We start from the raw sequence: 20,868 nt of genomic DNA on the forward strand, positions 1-20,868 counted from the left end.
TTTAAATTTAAAAATAATTTTTATAACTTTTCGATTTTTTTTAAAAATGTAATTAGAAAGATTAGTTAGAATAATACTATGAAAAAATAAAACCCTAATCTAAGGGAAAGTTATTTAAATATACGTTAGCTGTTATTAAAAATTTAAAAATTGTATAAATATAAGCGACCTAATTCAAACGCATTAATTACTTTATTTATTTATAGATGTTTTAATAACAGCAAAACTTTTTTACGGATCATTTTTAAAAATATTTTGGAACGACTTTATGAAATTCTATAATAATTCAAAAAAATTCTTAAAAACCAGCAATTATTAAAAATTAGTAATTTTATGGCAAAAAAATTTCAAATTAAATAATTTCTAATAAGTTATCAAAACATTTTTACCTAAAATATTACAAATAATAACTTCAAAAAATAACTTGCAATTAAATTTTTATCAATAAATTCTAAAATGACGATCTATTTTATTTTTTTTATCTAACTAAAACTCGGAAATCATAAATGTAAAATTCCTAACATTTTATCTGGTTCAAAATTCACTCAAAATCCAACAAAATTAAATTTAAAAAATCAATAATGATTTGAATCTCTTCCTTTTTCTAAAATAATAATTTTTATTTCAGGAAAAATAATATAACCGAAATGAATGTCCTCCCACTCAGTAATTTGGCGGGACTTTTTCTCACCAAATGTCGCCAATCATTCCTGGCAGTCTCGCCGCCGGCTGGATCTGGAGGTGGGAGGATAACGGAGGGTTAGTTTGCTTCAAGAAGAAGCACAATGCAAGATGTTCGAAAACACCCCCTCCATCAGCGGATGCATTTCGCAATGCACGTGTTCCGCGTTCGGAAGGAACAATGAACCATTAAATGTCTCAGCTGCCAAATCGTTATTTGGAATCAGTGGGCGAAAAATCGCCTGCAGTTTTCTAATCGGTTTCTGCAATTGAGTGTCAACTCGGTCGTCTAAATGCAATGAAAACTCTAGTCAAGCTCTTCATTTGTCGCGTCATTCTAAGAATCAACAAGCGGTAACACAGAAATACAAGTAAATTATAAACAATAAAAAATGCCTGGCTGTAAGTAATTTTACTTAACGAAAGGATTGAAAGTGTTGAAATAAATAATAACATTTCAGAAGTCAATAAAAACATTTGAACTTTTACATGAGAAAGAACAAAATTCAGAAATTCGACATTCCGGGTGTAATGATTGATTTATCTGATGCCTATTCCTGCTAATGTAAGTAGTTTTTGATTTTTTTTTGTGTGTGTGTTTTGAAAACATTAATTTGTCTAACATGATTGATATTAATTTTAATAAGTTTTTATAAATTGGATTGAGTTCGAATTTTGAAATAGATGTACCAATGTTCAATAATATCTAACAAATTATAACAAAAATTGTATAATTGATTTGCTATTAGAGTCACTGATTCCTTTAAAACAATTTTTCACGGAATAAATTCGATATAAAATAATAAATTTCAATCATGGACTTTTTTATGAAAGTTTTTCTTGTATAAGTCATTTTTAATATCAACTTAGTAATAAATATTGAGTTTAAATTGAAAAAAAAAATAGCACTATTCAAAAAAAATTTCACTTACTTTATAAGTAAAAATTCCCTGTTCATCGCTATTCTGCATTTCCATAACAAACAGGAATCTTATTAGATCTATAGCAGACGATAAATTTTGTAGCCAAATAAAAAAAATTAATTAATTTATGAACTGTGTTGTAATATGACTTAGGTATTAAAAATACGCATACACTACATTATATTTTTAGCTTTCATTGGGAAACTTTCGTTTAGAGAACAAATTAAACGATTTTATTTGAAAGATTAACCTTTTCGTTTGTTCATTTCGATAATTTAAAAGATTATGCTGAGAAAAATTGTAGAACTTTTTATTAATAATTCATTTTTCGTATAGATAGCGGGGGAAAATTTTACATATTGACTGCATTCTTCATCTTGAAACATTTTTCTATTCTATGTGCGATGTTTTGCAATTAAAATGTTCTCATTTTGTCTATTTTTTGCATGGATTTCATAATTTCTAAATGAAAAAAAAATTTCAAAATAATTAAAATTGTGATTAAACGAATAAAAAATTGAGTGATTCGTTTGGAAAAATGATATATTTCTGAAGCAAAACAACGATTCTTGTTATATGATTGTTGTTATCTAGTTGTCTTTCATTTTAGTAACACCATGCTAGTAAAAAGTTGATCCGGCTAATTTTAAATAAAATGTCACATTTATTTCTTAATATATATCCACAGTAATTTTGATGTTTTATTCTTTTTATTCTTTTGTCAGTACCTATTTTAATTAAGAACATTCTCAACTTCAATAAAAGACCATTTAGTATTTTTAATTTCAACTTTTATTTATTCAAAAAGACCTGAGATATCGATTCAAATAATTGCATTTCTGAAAAGGATTAAGTGATTATTATTATCTCTCATAGCCTGAAAAATGACCCGATATCGGAAACTGAGAAATATGATTTTATTTTATTTCATTTTTGAAATAGATATATTGTTCAGTACTTTTTCATCCATTGTGTTTTTTAAATTGATTTCTAGGACTACAATCATAAATTTTTATTTGTATTAATTCAACTAAATTAGCGCCACTATGTAATCACTGAACGAGTTTTGGGACAGCCTTCTCCAATTTAAACAGTGGTTTGAAAAAGAAGCCGGCATTCCCTTCCCAAATTTCACAACTGATGGAGGATGTTTCTTTGCAAAAAAGATCGCGTAAACGAAAAATCGTTGTTGGAACTGGGTATCTAACTTTGTCTCTACTGATACCATGACTAAATATCTGTCAATAAGTCGTGCAAATTTTTCACAATGCTTATATTTGATATTTGAAGGATATATTTTTTAAACCTTAAATCCATTGCCATTTGCAACTATCTTTTAAATAGTGACGATGTAATTTTGCTTTCAATCAATTTTTTCGAAAATTTTAAAATCTTACTGAAGGCAATATCAATGTTTTTAACTTTTACATATAAAAATTGCCATCTTTTCTTTTATTGTTAATAAAGTATTCAATATTCGATATTAAGCTTCGAAGAAAAACAATTCACGATTTGTCTTCGTAAAACAAATTTTAAACTAGGCAGTTATGTTGTTTCTTACAAGCCCCCACAGATTTCAAGGCCATTTCATAAATCCATGAGCATATATTTTTTATGTAATGTTGAGTCAATCTCAATTCGCTAAAAATCTGATTAAAATTTTATACGATGAAAAAATTAGTTTTTGATTAATACAATGTAAAAAATTTTCCTTCAAAAATCCATAATAGAGGTAGAGTTCAAAATGTGTATTTTTTTTTTAAAAAATAGATCAGTATACTATATTTTAATGCTACCCAAGCTTGGCTAGAAGAGAAGCTGTAAATTTTAACTTTAGATAGATAACGACAACAAAGTTCTGAATTGATTACTTTCAAAAATTACGCATCCTATTCAGCGCCTGATACTTGGTGGGAATGACATTGCATTGTGAAATTATTCCATAATGCGTAACTGTATTCCATCGTCGAATCCATCGTGAGTTCACCTTCGCTTCATCACGCGTAACTTTGTTACTGTCAAACACGCATTTTACAAATCTTAATAGGAATTAAAATAATTAAGACTGTGTATGTAGGTATATTCTACAACCCCTTCTAAGCAAATGGGCCGAATTTAGCCAAATTTTGAGCACTTAATATATAAAACATGAGAAAGAATACTATTATACAAAACTCAAAATTTATTAAATATTTAATTAATACGAAATTAATGAAAATTGTGCCTTCTCTACTGTTTTAACTACTGTACCACTAAAATTTTAAATTTCTCTTTTAATTTATTAATCTTTTGACATCTAGATTTTAAAACCATGTGGTGACAAATAGAGAATTTAGCTTTCTCGCATACGAAATGAAAATATTGTAATCGTCAAAAAACTGAAACTCGAGATTTTGACGAATCTCTGTTTTAACCATTTTCGAGTCCAAAAAATACATTTTTGGAAATATGTCTGTCTGTCTGTGAACACGATAACTCAAAAACGCGTTGAGATAGACGGATGAAATTCGGAAAATGATCTTTACACCAAATGTGGAGGTTCCTGTCAAATTTTGAACGAAATTCCTTCAAAGAAAGTCTGTCTATCCGTATCAGAATGTGAGTTAACACAATAATTATTAAACGGCGAGATCTAGATGAATAACATTTTTTACGCGGAGGTTAACATCTAAAAAGTAGATGTGCATCAAATTTGGAACGAAAGCCACGAAGTGTTTGACCTTCTGTCAGTCTTACTTTCACAAACATGTGAATGCGATAGTTCAAAAACGCAGTGACTCAGATGTATGAAATTTCGCATATTCTGAACCAATGTCTTGCATCTACCATTAAATTATAGTTTTATGTTTAGCATTGGTTTTATTCGAGCGGAAAATAAGCTTCCAAAATACACATCCTCATTTTAGTGATTAATTGTCAAAAAATTGCTGAAGTTAGCATTCTAATACGTTCTTTCGTAAGTACTATTCATGAATGGCATGAATGATAAGTAAATAAATGATAAGTACATTTATAGAAGAGAGAAACTTTTAAAGATATCACTCCCTTTAAAAAAGTAGTAAGTAAAATTTAAAGTAGCTGTGTGAAAATGCTTAATTCTAAGCTTACATCAGTAATTCAAACAAGAAGCGCTTTTCTTATAATTCAACAATATTCTGGACCAAACTTTCATAGCTAATATAATTAATACTAATGGAGAAATTTATCTACAGGTTGTTTTTAAAAGTCGTCTATTTCAATTGATATTCTCATTTTAATTAAATGCAGACGATAAAGAATGATAATGAATTTAGACCATAAAAGCTTATGTGCATTAGAATATTTTATACTAAAGTAGATTTTATGTTAACATTATTTCACATGACAGATTTTAATCCCAAAAATCGCCAGATACATTGACTAGTATAAATCCATTTGTCATATTGCAATTAAATACAATCCTTCAACAAATTTAAAACAGCCATTGATAACAAAATAAGGATTAGAGAAGTACTGCCTTACAATTTCTATATTATATAAAATGATAAAAGCCATGATTTTAAAGTTACTGGCATGGATTATGCTCGTTTTTTTATTATTATTTTTATCTTTTATTTATTTATTTAGTTTTGAAGAATAACAAATCAAATTCAATAGAATCAAATAGAATTTCAAGAAAAGAAACTACGTCATAAAAGGTTTTCAGAAAAACAAATAAATATAAATTATTTAACTGGAATAATTGATTGATCAATTTAGAAGGGGGGATAAGCAGAAAGTAAATTATATGAAGACTCTTGTCTAACTTGTCTCGGGAAAAAATCACTTTTCAAAATATGAAAGCATTGCTCGCATAATCTATCCCTGTAAATGCGAGCATGTCTGCTTGTTTTAGAAGATGATCTAATTAATTTCCCTTGAGTACGTAAACAGTTTAATCTCTCAACTTTTTGATTGATTAGGCTGTTTTATTTTTCTAAGCTCAAATGAGATTAAAAAAAATTCGTAATAAAGAAAGAAAAGAACACCCGCCGGAGGTATAGTGTAAATAAGAAAAAGAAAATAAGAAAGGCAATGAATGCATGTGTTTATATTCGTAAATTCAATTATCTATATTCGTAATATATCAAGATGATTTCGTGTTTGTGGATTGATACTTATGTTTAGAATACAAATCTAAAGTTTCTGTTCAGGATTGATACTTATGTTCTGCGAATCAAACTGAAGTGTTTTTTCAGCTCCATTTTCCGAAAATATTTCCTCACAATTATCATTTTTATATTATCTTAAAAATCAAAAATTATTTTTGATTATACCGATTTTATTTTCATATAATTTTTTTCTATAATTTGGATTAATTTTTTTTTTTTAAATTTAGTTTGACACTTTTAATCGACTGCAATATTTTTATGTTATGATGAAATGAAACTAATTCAGGCTGAAACTATTCAATCGCTATTTTTGCCAGTGTTGAAATTAAGATTTAAAAATTATTCGTTTGATTTAAAATTTTCCAGTGAATTAGCTCGAAAGTGAAGCAGATTATGGAAAACCGACACTCTTATATTCATATTTTTCAATCTTATCAAAAAGGGCGATAAAAGTTTAAATAGATGCATTCCATATTAATAGTTTTACAACCAGTAATGTTAATACTCAAGCGAAACAAGCTAGACGCCAAAAGCGGCTAGTAATAAATAAAAAGTGAGTAAAAAAATAATAACAGCAAAAGTATTAAAATGAATTAATCTTCCAGTCGTATTTTAATCCTTTCTACTTTTGGTACATTCACAAAAACAATTGGTTGGCAAAGTAATGGGAAGAATTGAATACTCTATTCTGCAGCCGAATGGATTAAATATATTTTATTTTTCGGATTCTCTTTCATAATTGTTGTCGTACTGATAACTTTGTTTACGCTTCCTTTGAACGTTGTCATAAACACGGATATTTAAAGGAAAGAATTTCTGTTATCAAATGTTCAACTTAAACATGAAACTGGAGAGCACTTAAACCTCTCTCATCTTCTCGTTCGAAGTGATATATTATGAATCCATATCATGTATCGTCCTCATCTTCTGATTAAGATTCAAAATATGAAATTTTCCCAACAAATACATTTAGTGTAATCTAACTTAATTTTTGTGCATATAATTTGTTTTGTCAGGTTATTATCCTGCATTGGATGTTTTTTGGGACAAATTCCATCGTTTTAGAAGGGATGTTGATGACACAAGCTAAATTGCAACTCCATCCATACTCTTCAAAGCCTTTGATATTTGAGAACTTTTATTTTTAATGGTAGATTTCACATGCATCAGATCCATACATAGTGCAGATATTCGGTGTAATTTAAATTGTCATATTAATGTTCCGTTTTAGACCTTCTTTGGGAACGAACTTCACCACTTTAAAAATGATGACAAAATGACGGGGGCAACATGTAAACCATCGTCCTATTCTCCTAACGTCACAAAAACTTGAAAATGCCTGGTCCTTGAGGGTAGATATAAAATGACCAATAGGATATACACCTTCGACGGAATTTCTAATATTATCCCACTTTGGAAACGAATCTCATTGTTTTAGTTGTTTAGTTAGTTGACGGTTATAACAACTGAATCCACACCCTACTTTCCAATATCACCTGAAAATATCTAGTTCTGTATAATTTTACGGTCATCAGATACACATGCGGATTTTTAGCGGAATTTGATTTATCATATTATTGTCTCGGATTGAACCTGCTTTGGGACGAACTTCATCATTGTAAGATAGGTCTCAGATAGGTCTGAACATGGAGATTTGTCGAAGTTTGATTTTTCAATCGAACCCAAAAGTCGATCTCGAGTTCGAATTTTTTGACTGTTAGTATACTTTCCCCATACTAAATATGCGAGAAAGTAAAAAAAAAAAAAAAGTGCACTGTGTGTACTGTGAGTTAATTTTAAATAAATACTTAACAAAGGGAATTTAAGCTATAATGTGTGTATTTGAAAAAAAAATTAGGATTAGGATTCAAAATCATTTCATGCATAATCCTAATCTTATAATAGAGAAATAACCCAACAAGTAACTGCAGTGTGCCTTCTACTGTGTTGAGTTACGATTTTTCTCTCTTTATTCTGAACGAAAAATGCGTAACAAATTCCTCCTTTAAAATTGGAAATGTTTGTTATGCCAGCCTTTCGAAAACTTTGGATCCATGACTTAAAAGATCTATGAAATTTACATATCTTCTGCGACAACAAAAAGAGATACAAAGGAATGGAAACTTCAAAGTACAATTTTAGCGATAAGTCTTCTGAATCTTTTTGAAGGTCTTAGAGGTTTGGAAACTAGCAGAATTGAATCAGCAGTTTGAAGAAGGGAATGAATGTTAGTAAATCAAAAGCTCAGAACTTGCCCTTCATCTTAAAAATATCAGTAATAAGTGTTAAAAGGAAACAAAAATTTCTTACTAAACCATTTATGTAAAAAATATCAATTAAAGGTTTACTTAAAAAAATAATGATTAAAGAAAGGGAGTTTTTTTCCCCTTTCAAGGAAACGGTCATTTGGGATTCATTCCCTTTTTATTTTCTCGTATACATAGAAAAGAGAAAGTATAGTAATCGTCAAAAAATTCGAATTCGAGTTTTTGACGAATCTCCACGTTTTAAACTTGCATGTTCGAAAAAAAAAACACTTCTGAAAAATATCCTTCAGTCTGTGAAGATGATAACAGAAAAACGCATTGAGCTAGACAGGTTGAAATTCGGTATTCGGTCTTTAAATCAATTTTTCAGATTTCCTGTCAAATTTTGAGTACAATCTGTTCAGAGGAAGATCGTATGTCCGGCAGTTCGATAATTACAAAATGAAGATAGTTAAATAGATAAAATACTATATACGCATTTAACATCTATAATATAGATATCAACAACGGGATGACTGTCTGTCGATCTGTATTTCACAACTGTATTTATATTATTATATTATATTATATAGTATATTATTATATGTATATTATTATCAGAACTGTATCTGTATTTCAAGAACTCAGTGACTCAAATATATTAAATTTTGGTATGGGATTTTTTTACTACTAGTACAGCCTTGTGCCAAATTTTTGTTTCAATCCGTTGAGAAAAAGGTGTTCTAAATCACGAATTCGATTTTTGAGGGCATGCCAGGAATTAATCGCCAAATATTTCGCCGAGGATCGCACGATAGATTCAGTAAAAATGCTAAATTCCGGCCAAAAGGTAAATTTCGTAAATATTGTATGCTATGCAAGGTGTTCTCTATCATGGCAACTTTATTACAGAGTATGCTAGAAAGTTTTGGGGTGACCACTTTCCGCTTGTTCAGATTGTTGAGTCAGGTGTGGCCTCAGAAAAGCAGGCTTCCTTGTTCTTAACACACAAGATTATTCAATGTTATTTCTCCTTGTGCAAAACACCTTGTTTTTGTTGTGGCTTAAAAATTAATTTGGGAGTTTATGCTCGTTAAAGTGTTTACCGCTTCAACTCATAATAGAATTATATAGAAGAAGTTTTTGCAATGCTTCGAAAGTAGCTTTGCAAAGCTTTAGCCCCAAAGTAGTTTTTGCAATGCTTCGAAATAGGATGTCAGCATGGCTAAGCTTACCTTTCAAAAATTAAAGATTCAAAACTGATCTCCTTGTTGATTTTCTGTAATCATTGGAAAGGATATCAATTTTCATTAAGTTTTTCTAATAATATTTCTTGGAACGTCACATTTTGTTATCGATCGAACATGAATTCGTGTGTCTTTCGAAGACGCACGACAAAAACTTTAATAGCACCGTGGAATTGAATGAAATGATAAAATCGAAACATAAACACCAATGTTTAATTTGAACATTCAGTTTTTAAAATTAAAAGCTTGTTGATAGCAGCGCTATTTATCTACAGCAACCTCAATCAATATCGCAAAAACCGAATTTCATCAACACGCCCTAAGTAAAAATAATCATCTTCTTAATGCCATTGAGAACGACCGCCGATGGAATATTTACCTCCAAAGAATCCGAAATCCTATCCCTCAGGCGGTCTCGTTCCTCAGTTTTTATCAACGTTGTTACTTTCGCATCCATCATTTTCAGGCTCGCTGACGTCAGCGAACTCGGTGGCTTTTGGCGACGATTGATTGATAGAAATTAGCGCGGACTCGGCGCCAAATTTTCGCCCACGGAAGCAATTCTGGAGACATCAACGCAGCATTACGGGGCGAGATTTTATAAAAATGTTTCTCCTCGCTCGCTTTATTTTTTGATTCTGCATACTGATTTCCATGTCCCTAATTGAGCTTTATGGAGACGAGCAAGCCGATAATGCGGTCCTCGCTGTTTTCCAAGACAAATTGCCGTTTCTGCAGCCATTGTTTGGATGTGTTTGAAAGATAGGATTCTTAATAAATGTTGTTAGTAATGGAATGCATAAAATGTTAGTGGTATTTGAATAATTTGGGATTTATAAACTTGGCGTAGTTAAAATACACAGTACACTCCCGAGAATCCGGTTCTCGACTATCCGGCGTCCTTACTATGAGGAAGCAAGACGTCTATTAAGTCATCTATTAAGGATTTTTTAAAAACATAAAATGTAAATTTCGACTCTTATCGTCGGGTTACCTTTTCGTATCTGTGTAATCATTTATCAGCGAGAAATAAAATCAGTTTGAGTCATTTTTCTTAAGAATTAGGCCTATGATTTACGTTAATATCTTGTTTATGTTTCTTGCATTTAAGTTGGGCATTACAGAATTTGTGTTAAAATATGAACAGTTTATGTCCTTTAACTTACTTTATCGCTAATCTATCTTCTTGAAAAGAGCAGTGCACTATATAAACATATATAAACTACCAGTTCAGAACCTTCTATTTTAACTCGACACTTTACCGGCAACTGCTTTTATGATTCATCGGGTCAAGTTCATATTCTACGTGGCTTGTGATAAATGGAGGGCTCACTACTCAATCAGAAGTGAGAAAATAACGTATTATTACAGTGAGTTTTGGAATTAAAAACTTTATCTTCTGGTATCGGTGGGCAAATAAATGAATTTATAGAACTCCGGCCTATCCGGCCTGCCCTTCGGCCACATTAGGCTGGCTACTCGAGAGTGTACTGTATAATGAGAATACAAGAAATTCCTATTAAAATTTTTCACTATTTCATTATTTCTTAAAATTCAATCTCCCCTTATGTCTCATGATGATAGTAGTAATTTATTATTTAAACCAGAATTATTAGAAAATGGAACAGTAAATTATGTTGTAACGCAAAATTGCGAAGTTTTCCATCAAACTCAGTGCTCCATGTCAATGCTCCATGACATCCGCCATTTGTTTTGATATGTCTTTAAATTTTTCGATTACCTTAATAATTAAGAATTATAGCTCTCTTTTTTACCTAATTTCATCTGTTGAGCGAAATCAGTTGTTTTACTTCAGTGAAATATCAATCCATTGTAAATGTAAATGAAAATAAAGGTGAGGTTTCAAGCCAATATCAAATTGTGATTGTCAAATTCTTGATGTATAAAAAAAATGCCGCAGAGTTAGGGAAATGTGCAATTATGCTAGCCGCAAAACAATTTAAGTATAATAATATAAACGTATCAAGAATTTGTAAAAACGCTTTTGAAGATATTGTCAAGTGTATCAAGTGCAAGCAAAGTTTAATGTGGAAAACTGAGACATAACCTCAGTAGAAGAGGTTCCATAATACTTCTCATGCCATTATAACTCACAAATCTTCATTATTCCAAACTTGGTAAAAAAGAAATCCCATAAAACGAGTTTCGAGTACCATCAAACCATTTCTTTCAGAAAAAAAGTAGGAAAAAAAACTTCACAGCCAAGGGATCCTACCTGCAAGTTTGAAACGGAGTAAGGAATTATTGAAAAATCCAAAAGAACTAATTGAACACTCAAAATAAAAATTAGAAGTAATACTTTTAATGTATTGTTTCATTTAATCTAATTTTCTAATAACAAATGTTCCCTTCAAAATTTTTTCCCTTTTGCTTCTATAATTAAAGGACAAAATAAATTTATCATCTGCTACTATTGTTAAGGGGTAGAGAGGGTACATTTCTTTAAAAATATCTTGCAAGTTAATTTGCACAACATATCAGTTGCTTGATTAGTATAACCATCCATATCATCTAACATTGTATATTACCACGATGCTTGCTGAGGCGTCATATTTTTTCCTCCTTCAAGATAAGGTGGGTTGCAATGAGCTTTTGGAAAAACTTTGAGACTTAAGGTCAGTTGATTTGAAACCCGATTATATGGAATATCATCCTATATTTTAGCCTAATCCATCGAAGGTCAGATATCTCCGATGTCATGGTGAGTAAGTTAGAAAGGGGAGTTCTGGCACAAAAGACGTCTATCATAATCTCAATAGTTCCGTCCCAAAATAGCCTTTATGCAAGCTTGATTCTATAGAAGCCGAACAAAGAAGGCAGCCGCCTTAGAGAAGACGCAGTATCAGTACAGGGCTCGTCCTTTTTTGTCGAATATTAGTATTAAAAAAACGCAAAGTCACAGCATGTGAATTGCAACTCACATCATTCAAAAAATTTTGCAGCTCTAGTGCTTGATTCCTGTAATCTTTGTTTCTGTTTAATGGCAAAAGAGGACAATCTATCAGAAAAAAATTAACTTAGACAGCATTATTGCCAAATTTACAAGTAAGACACTATACGATGGTATTTTACAATTTATTTCCTTTTCAAATTTTAGTTTCTGTCAGTTGGAGGAAAGACGCACGAAATTCATATTCCATTTTTGGATACTTGTGTATTAACAGCTTGCCAGGATTAATCACCGAAAAATCGCCAATAAGTTAATGTGAAAATCGCCTGCACAATAGCGAAAAAAACTATAATTTGCCAAAATGCAAAGCAAATAAGTATTTTATGTATTCGTATGCAAACGCATGGAAAGTTTTCAAAGAGTCAATCGTTTTAGCTAAATCTGACCAAAACAAGCAATTTATATTTAAATCCCAGGTAGTTCTAACAATTTTTGAATTATGCAAGTTGACAGATAATCAGTTTTATAAACAAATTATCCATTTTTTAAATTCCACGCTGTTCACCATTTACATCGTGTCTGAATCCCCTAGAACAAAGGAGTATAATAGAAGTTTTTGCGAAATTTATTCTAAGAAATGTTTTTAATGGCAGTTATTTGAAACTACTGCTTTCCTAAGATTTCAAACCAATTATTCATTAAAAAAAAAAAAAAAAAAACAGTGCTGCATTTGTTCTTTATTTTGGGTAAAGTGACTTTCACATGTTTACCAGCACAGAAGAACGACGAAAAAAAAAATTTCTAAGAAGAAACTAAAATTTTCCATCAAGATTTCTCCTACAACAATTGACGAATTCGTAACACAACTCCATAGCCATAAACAACAAGGCCTCCGGGAAAATAATATAATTGTTGCTGAACTGGTCGAGAAAGGAAAAAAAAAGATTTATAAACAAAAGAAGAAAACGGAAGAAGGACCGGAACTACTCAAATTAAAGATGCGGATTTTCTTTGTACCTAAATCCTCTTAGACAGACGACTTTTTAAAGCTTAAACAAAAGAGTTTTTTTTTCCCAGCCAACAAAGAGATTAGAAGTTAGGCTTCATTAAGTAAACAAAAAGAAGCAATTTGTTTTTGTTCGCAGAGTTTACCCTTACACGTGGTGGCAACATGGCAAATTTGTCTGTTATTGGGTTATTTGTAGCAATATCCACTTACTGCTTGTTGAGTATTAGCATTGAAAGGTGAAGGATTAGAACATGGAAGTGAAAAAAAGTTGGAGTTTTCTTTTGAAGTTGTGGTCTCCTTAAATTACGTTGTTAATGTTAGTTTAAATTGAGCTGCTGTGTAAATGTCACAGTTTAGGAGAACTAATTTTTTCGTTGGAAAATATATATTCTTTTATTTACCTGGAGTTTTCTCTAATTGTGAACGTAGGATTTTTAAATGAGATATTTCGATATTTAACCTGGAAACTTTTTTTTATAATTTTATATAAAATTTATTTTAATTTCGTTCAAAGGATTCTTCATAAATTACATTTTATGTAAAAGGTTTTTATATAATGAATATTTGCATAAAAGAGTGTTTGATTTTTTTTCTGTATGATTTCTGTTTAAAACTTTATATTATTACAAAAATTATTTGAAATCTTAGTTAGGCAAATATTAGAAATTAGATATTTGAATATTTTAGTTTAATCAAATCTGATATTTTAAATAAAAGTATTTCAATTATTTAAAATTGATTTAAATACAAGTGTTAAAAATTTATAGAATGTGAAATAATTAAAGAATTGTGAAACAAAAATTGATATATAAAATGGAGATACAAATAATTAAATTGGATACAGATTAAAAACAAAATTCATTTGCAATAAGACTGGAAATCGAATTTTTTACCCATCTTCTTCGGAAAGATAATTTGACATTTCTCTATAACTGAACTTTTGATCAAAAATGTTCAAATTAATAGATAGTGATAAAAAAAACGAAAACAATAAGTAAATATTTCTAAATTTCATGGATTTTACAGCAGGATTAAAAATTTTAATGCAATAGAACACGAACTATTTTTAGTTAGTTTTATTCAAAAACCAAAACGAATTCTGTTTTCCTTTGTTTGCCCACATTTATACGAATAAATCTGATGAGCTCTATTTTTTTTACAAAGTTTTACTAAAGAAATACTTCTTTAAACGAATATTAAGTAATTAATTATAAAATATTTACTTGAAATAAAATGTTTAGTAATAACTTTTAATTCGAATATCAGAACATACAATTTTAATGCATTTAATTGTTCTTTATTGTGTTTAAGAATCTCTTTCTTTGCAGGTTTAAAAAGAACGGAGCAGAATACCAGAATACAATATCAAGAAGGAATATTGAGTCAATCTCAGAACATTCTCAAAATAAAATAGTGTCAATAAATCATGCTAACTTATTAAACACTGAAAAATAAATGGGATATTTTTCAGCCGTCTTTCATAGTTTAATTAAATGTAAAATGTTTATTCGATGACGAAATAGAAACCTTTCTTCATGCAATAGATATGTCCTATGACAAAAAATTGTAATTAAATATGAATGCATTTCTTCAAGAATTCAATTTTTAAACAATAATATTTGTGTAAAAGCTTCCTCAATAACTATTGGCAAAATCATTAACAACATGTAACAAGCAAATCTAGCTCCTTCATACTAAGATGCAGTATAAAGTAGGTAAACCCAAATTCAACGGGGAAATCTGCTTAAAACAACCATCTTGTACCAAACAGAGGCGATCTTCCTGTACCATAGTGCACATTGAATTGGTAACCTCATGGCCAGTGACTGTTCTATGGATTCTATTGTCATGGCTAGTGTCTACTCTGGCCACGACAGCCTACGTTCATCCAGAATGGTTTGTGAAAGAACAGCAGCCTAGAAATGAGGTCCTGCGATACGACAGGGAAGGACTGGTTTCTACCATGGGAATGGTGTCCGTGTGCTATCGCGGACAAGACAAGAAAGATGACGATGAACTAGAATGTCACAACTTCGACGAGGACTTCCCATCGAGTGCTTGGCAGACATCTTATGTACTGTTCGGAAGCGGATGTGTCCTTCTAACTTGGTGTTCCATACTAGCTTTTTGCAATGTGTGGATCATTGGCAAAAGGAACAGACAGTTAGTTGCGATGCTAATTGGACGAATACAGCTTGTTGCCGGTAAGTGATTTTTTTTTATATTCACTTTAAAATTATTCTGTGTGATTCAAAGTTCAATTTACAAAATGTTAAAAAATTTTAAAATTTGAATTAAAATTAAAAATCCTATAGGAAGGCATGAGTGGAATCTCCATTTGCATGAGCTACGTGAAATATAAAGATGCAGAAATCGCTTGCCAACAATGGACGGTATTACGAACTTCGACATTATGATCAAACGTACAATTTCATAATAATAGGCCAAAGTTTTTACAATTCACAGGTACGGTTATTTCACTGTGGTGACTTATTGTTTGACAAATTAAAAAAAAAACCCACTGAATTTCGAGAAACTTTCACAGTTTTACAGTTTGATAAGATATTTCGATTAACGAAGTATTAAATAAGTAATAGCGGAAGATAAAAATCTTATAATCATGTTATACTTCTAAAGACTTATTAATTTTTCATTTATGTAACTTCAGTAGACCTCTGGGGGGGAGGCACCTCGTAATGAGGATGAGATACTTCCGGCATGGTGGTTGGATCTCGCCACCCTGGAGGATACACAAATAGGTCGGGGATCTGACTCCTCCATCGATGACGGAACGTACTTCCTTCGGGGAGGGTGGTACCGTGGCCGGTGATGGCCCTTAGGACTCAATCACAGTTCCCGCCAGTGTTGCTGTTGCGGCGGTCCGGTCATTCAATTTTATGGTTTAAATCCGTATGCCTGCGTGGCGGGTCGGAGAGTCAGATGGCTGACTGACTTATGTAACTTCAGTACTTCGGAAACTATGGCAGTACGAAAACAGCTCTTTTAAGATTATGTATTCTAAGCATGATGAAATACCACCCCATAAGATTGAACCCATTATTATTGCAACTAATACACAGCTGAAGGCATATGTTACAACCATTAGTGTAATAGTAATACTCTCTAGAGAAAAAATACATTTCGAAAATTCTGCTTTAATTATTGAAATTAATTGGGAAAATGCAGATATAATTTATAAAAGATGTCCCAAAATTATCTCAAGATTTGAATTTTCCACCAAACCTGCAGTAAAGTGTTTGCAACCCTGTTAAAAGCGATTTGACAATTGATAGTTCAGGGTTAGTTAAAATGTAGCGTTACACGATAGAAAAACGTGTTTCCATTGTTGAACAATATTTCCAAAATAATGAAAGTCTGGCAGCCACAGTTCGAAAATTTGAGAATTTGCCCCCTAGATAGTGTAATTTAACCCCATTGGATTTTTCTTTATGGGGTTGTTTGAAGTCAAAGGTCCATGCCAACAAATACGTGTGCATTGAAGAAAGAATTTCAACGCTGAAATCAAAAGAATTCAGCCACATTTATACAAAATGGTCATGGAAAATTTCAACAAAAGAGTGCGTAGGTGCCAGAAAAGAAGTGGAGGCCATTTGCCCTACGTGTTATTCCACAAATAATAATCCTATCCTCTGTGCTTTACGATTCAATAAAAATACAAAAATTTAAAGGGAAAAAACATTTTCTTATTTAATTCAAATCTTGCGTTTACCCATTTTCTATTGTGTAACGCTCCATTTTTACTAACTCTAAACTATCTGTTGCCATACTTTATTGCACGAATAGTGACAAATTCAAATCTTGCGGTATTTTTGGAATGCACTTTATTTTAACAATCATATCTTTTAAATTTCTTTCTATTTGGGGAAAAAATATTTCCTTATGTAAGCTATTTCAGTATTGTAAATTATTGAAGCAATCATTAATAGGTACGATATCTGCTTTCACCATTTTAATTTATCGAAAAAAATTGTTAAATATAACAATTTTTTTCGAAAAGCAAAACAGCAAATTTTGCGATTCAAACTCTTATGTTCTATTAAAATGAGAGAAAAAAAGTATTTAAGAATTGAATATATCAGAACTTCTCATTTAAAAAAAACGAAATAATTTATAGTTTTAATGTTTCTTTAAGAAAAGATTATTTCCGTTTAGTTTAATTTTTATTCCTACATTTATAAATAAAAAGAAACAATGAGATGAAAAGTAAATATAGATGTTGAAATCAGAATATTATTTTTTTTTTTCCTTTTTTTATTCTCGTTTCCTTCTTTGCCATTTTAAGAAATTAAAGCAAATCTTTCTTGGACTAAATTAATTCGTGCGAATCAGTTTGCTGCATGCTATCGTTAGAAATTTAACTACTGAATTTACTTCAATCTAAATACTGTTCCACTTAATTTTAAGAACTATAATAACAGAATAAACTTAATTACTAGATTCGCCTTCTCTTCTTCTCACTACAAAATTAATCGAGATTCTCTGACTATTCTCTCTCGACTTAAATTAAACATTTCTTAGAAGTAAATTAATTAGTGAAACTAATGCAGCGTAATTGATACAATGTATTGCATTGCGTTCCTGTTCTTAATTTTGTCGTAATCAATTGATTTTCCTTGCAAATAGGAGAGCTTTTGCATTAAGCTAACACAAGCGTTAGAAAAATAAATATTCCATACGGCTGTATTAATTTTTGTTCTCAAAATTATTTTCTTATTATTTTTATCGTTAAAAAATAATAGTTTGCTTTCTTTCAGCATTTAAGTATTTTCTTTTTCAGAAATATATTCATATTTTACTTGATTATACATAATAAATGCAATAATAATTCGTAGAGTTTAAAAGCAAATATAAAAGAATGAACATTATTATATGAAAAATATTACTGAAAAGGCAACAAACACAGAATTTTAATTTTTGTCTTTGCCTTATAGAAATAACATTCCGATTTCATATTAGCTATTATTTAAGTATCTTCAAAAAAGAAATTATTCACATGAAATTTTTTTTCAACACGACATATATAACGCAAAATAATAATAATTATTATTATAAAATAAAAAATAAACTACAACACTATTTCGAAAGGGTCGACAGTTGAATTTAGAACTAACAAAATTGACATTTAGTTATTTAGTAGACTATCTGAAAGAAAATGTTTTCAAAAGTTTAAATAGATTTTTTAGTTAAAATTTAATCATCCTTTTTACATTTGTCCTCTTTAGAGAATACATTGTTATTTTTAGATTTACATTGCTAACTGTAGAAAATATAAGTACACAAGCTTCATTTTTATATTACTTCAAATTTCAAAAAGTACTTCTTTCAGTTATACCAATTACATTTACGTACAGTTTTTCCCTCCAGTTTTAATAGATTAAAAATATTTTAAGTATATTTTACACTAATAATTTTTGTTGTTTTAGTTACTGGGTTTGTATTCATATGTATTGCGACGGTAGCAAATACAATTTTTTTGTGTGTGCATTACTTCTGCTGCATAGTTTTGTATATATATGTTTAAAAATAAAATAATGATAGCTGAACCATTTTAAAAACCTCATCATGTTAAGATATATTAGATTTAAGGTTTGAATCGTCTTTGAATTCTTTTTCAATAATATCTACGATTTCAAAAAAACGCGAAAAATAACATTCTTTTATAAAATTGTTTTCATTTGAATTTAACTCCACATCAAATACGAATTCATCACAATTCTAAACCTCCTTGCGAATTAGCACAAAATTGCATATGAAAGAAAATTAGCAAGTTAATACGTTTCCTGACGCAAAATGAAGAAGACAGCTTTTATTAATAAAAGAGTATCATTCATTTCGGCTCTGATTTCTTTCCATGTCATACATTATGCACGTCACTGGAACCAAAACGAAGAATAAAAACAATAATAAAAATAGAATAAAAAAGTTTCGAAGCGCGCACATAATAACAATTTAACATTAGCATTAAATCGTCCCCTTTATCTTCGGCTGAAGGGAAACCCAATTCATCACCTCTGTTAAAACATTAAAAAGGTCATATTTCGCTTCCCCTAAAAGCTCGTTGCGTTTGTTTTCTGCCCGGAACAAGTCAACGGAGACTTTATGGTGGCAGAGAGGGGAAAAAAATGGCTGGAGAAACGCATTCAATCGTACATAATTTCTACGCACTACCAGAAATTAAAACAAAACATTAACCTTTTATCTAACTAATGGGTTTGAAGTAAAATAGACAGATAAGACTGATGCTCTTGTCGGACATTTTTGGTCAGAAAGTTACGGCTGGAAATAGGACAATTCCCTGCAATTTGATACGTCCATTTTAATTGATTCGATACCGAGGAAATAAATATTTTTCTAGCAAATTTTAGTATATTGCACGGGTAGATTTAAATTGTTCTTTTTCGAATCTCACATCTATTAAAACCTCAATGATACTGATATTCTAATATAGATTTTGTTAAATTATTTGGAACTTGTATGTTTATTTATATGATCTCGGGTTTACTTGGCAACTTTCAATTGACGCCAAGATAATGGATTTGCTTGGCGATTCTCAGATTGCTCCATCTCCAAGTTCCGCCATACATGAGATGCTAAGATTTAGCCAAGATGATTTTATTCCCGGGTTTCGTTGCTGATTTTCAAATTACAGCATGATATTTGGTTTTTTGGTAACAAATGTTGGTAACAAAATTTTAATTGGAGGTTTCCAGATTATGCCATGATCACCAAACATCATCATATATAAAATGCCAAGATTTCGACAAGATGCAAATTTCTTGGTTAACTTGATGATTTTCAGATTATGCCAAGATAGCCAAGTTTCATTATACATAATATTTTCATACAGCTTGATTTTTTTGACAATTTGTGATGGGGGCCGTAAAAATAAACAAATAGTGATTTTATAGCCCCTACTTTTCTTTTCTCCTTCAAACTTTTCAACCCTCTGAACTTATAGCGAAAGTAAGGTAGAAAGTAAAGGAGGAAGTTAGCAAATCCTGGAAGGTCACAGTAATTTACAAGCATAAGTGCCCCTCCTATTCTCACTTCTACATGTAGTGATACTGAATGACACATTTTGTACTCCTTAATATAATGAAAAAAACTAAGCATGTATTTCGAATGCCATCCTTTTTATCAATTAGTTCCAAAATGCAACACAGATATACAATTTGACCACAATATCGCATAAAATATTTTGTAGTGAATAGCTTATAATCCAGTTAACAACCACGCTGCTCGAGCAATTGCTTTTGTATCGTGGTTATGTTACTGGGCTGCGAACCACAAGGTCCCAGGTTCTATCCTCACGCATCACAATTCCCCACATTGGTGACCTCGGACGATGAATCTTCAACCTTCGTACAGCTGTTGTGGCGCCATCTACCCGCAACCAAAGTCATCAGACTCACTTAACGCAGCAACCACTCACCCACACACTCTCGCCATAACGCTTGGCGCTACTCAAATGGGTACAGGCGCATTAGAATCAACAGCTGATACATCAACACTCAACAGCCATATCGTTCGTCTCACCTCCGACTCATTGGAGGGAGAGTCTGTAGTGAATAGCTTATAATCCAGTTAACAACTACGCTGAACAAGTAATTGCTTTTGTATCGTGGTTATGTTACTGGACTGCAAACCACAAGGTCCCAGGTTCTATCCTCACGCATCACAATTCGCCACATTGGTGACCT

The 20,868-nt window shown here is 30.8% G+C and overlaps 1 protein-coding gene across 1 annotated transcript in view; it reads left to right on the plus strand.

Annotated features, from left to right (window-relative positions):
- The first annotated feature begins 765 nt into the window (after positions 1 to 765).
- Positions 766 to 20,868, plus strand: part of LOC129969222 (LHFPL tetraspan subfamily member 1 protein-like) — a 135,889-nt gene continuing 115,786 nt past the window's right edge. The window contains exons 1-2 of the mRNA XM_056083678.1: positions 766 to 1,246; positions 14,476 to 15,351. Coding sequence (XP_055939653.1) covers positions 14,847 to 15,351 — 505 coding nt within the window. The 5' untranslated portion in view covers positions 766 to 1,246; positions 14,476 to 14,846. The remainder of the gene's footprint in view (positions 1,247 to 14,475; positions 15,352 to 20,868) is intronic.

This window comes from Argiope bruennichi, chromosome 5 (assembly GCF_947563725.1).
Source record: "Argiope bruennichi chromosome 5, qqArgBrue1.1, whole genome shotgun sequence".
Classification (NCBI taxonomy): domain Eukaryota; kingdom Metazoa; phylum Arthropoda; class Arachnida; order Araneae; family Araneidae; genus Argiope; species Argiope bruennichi.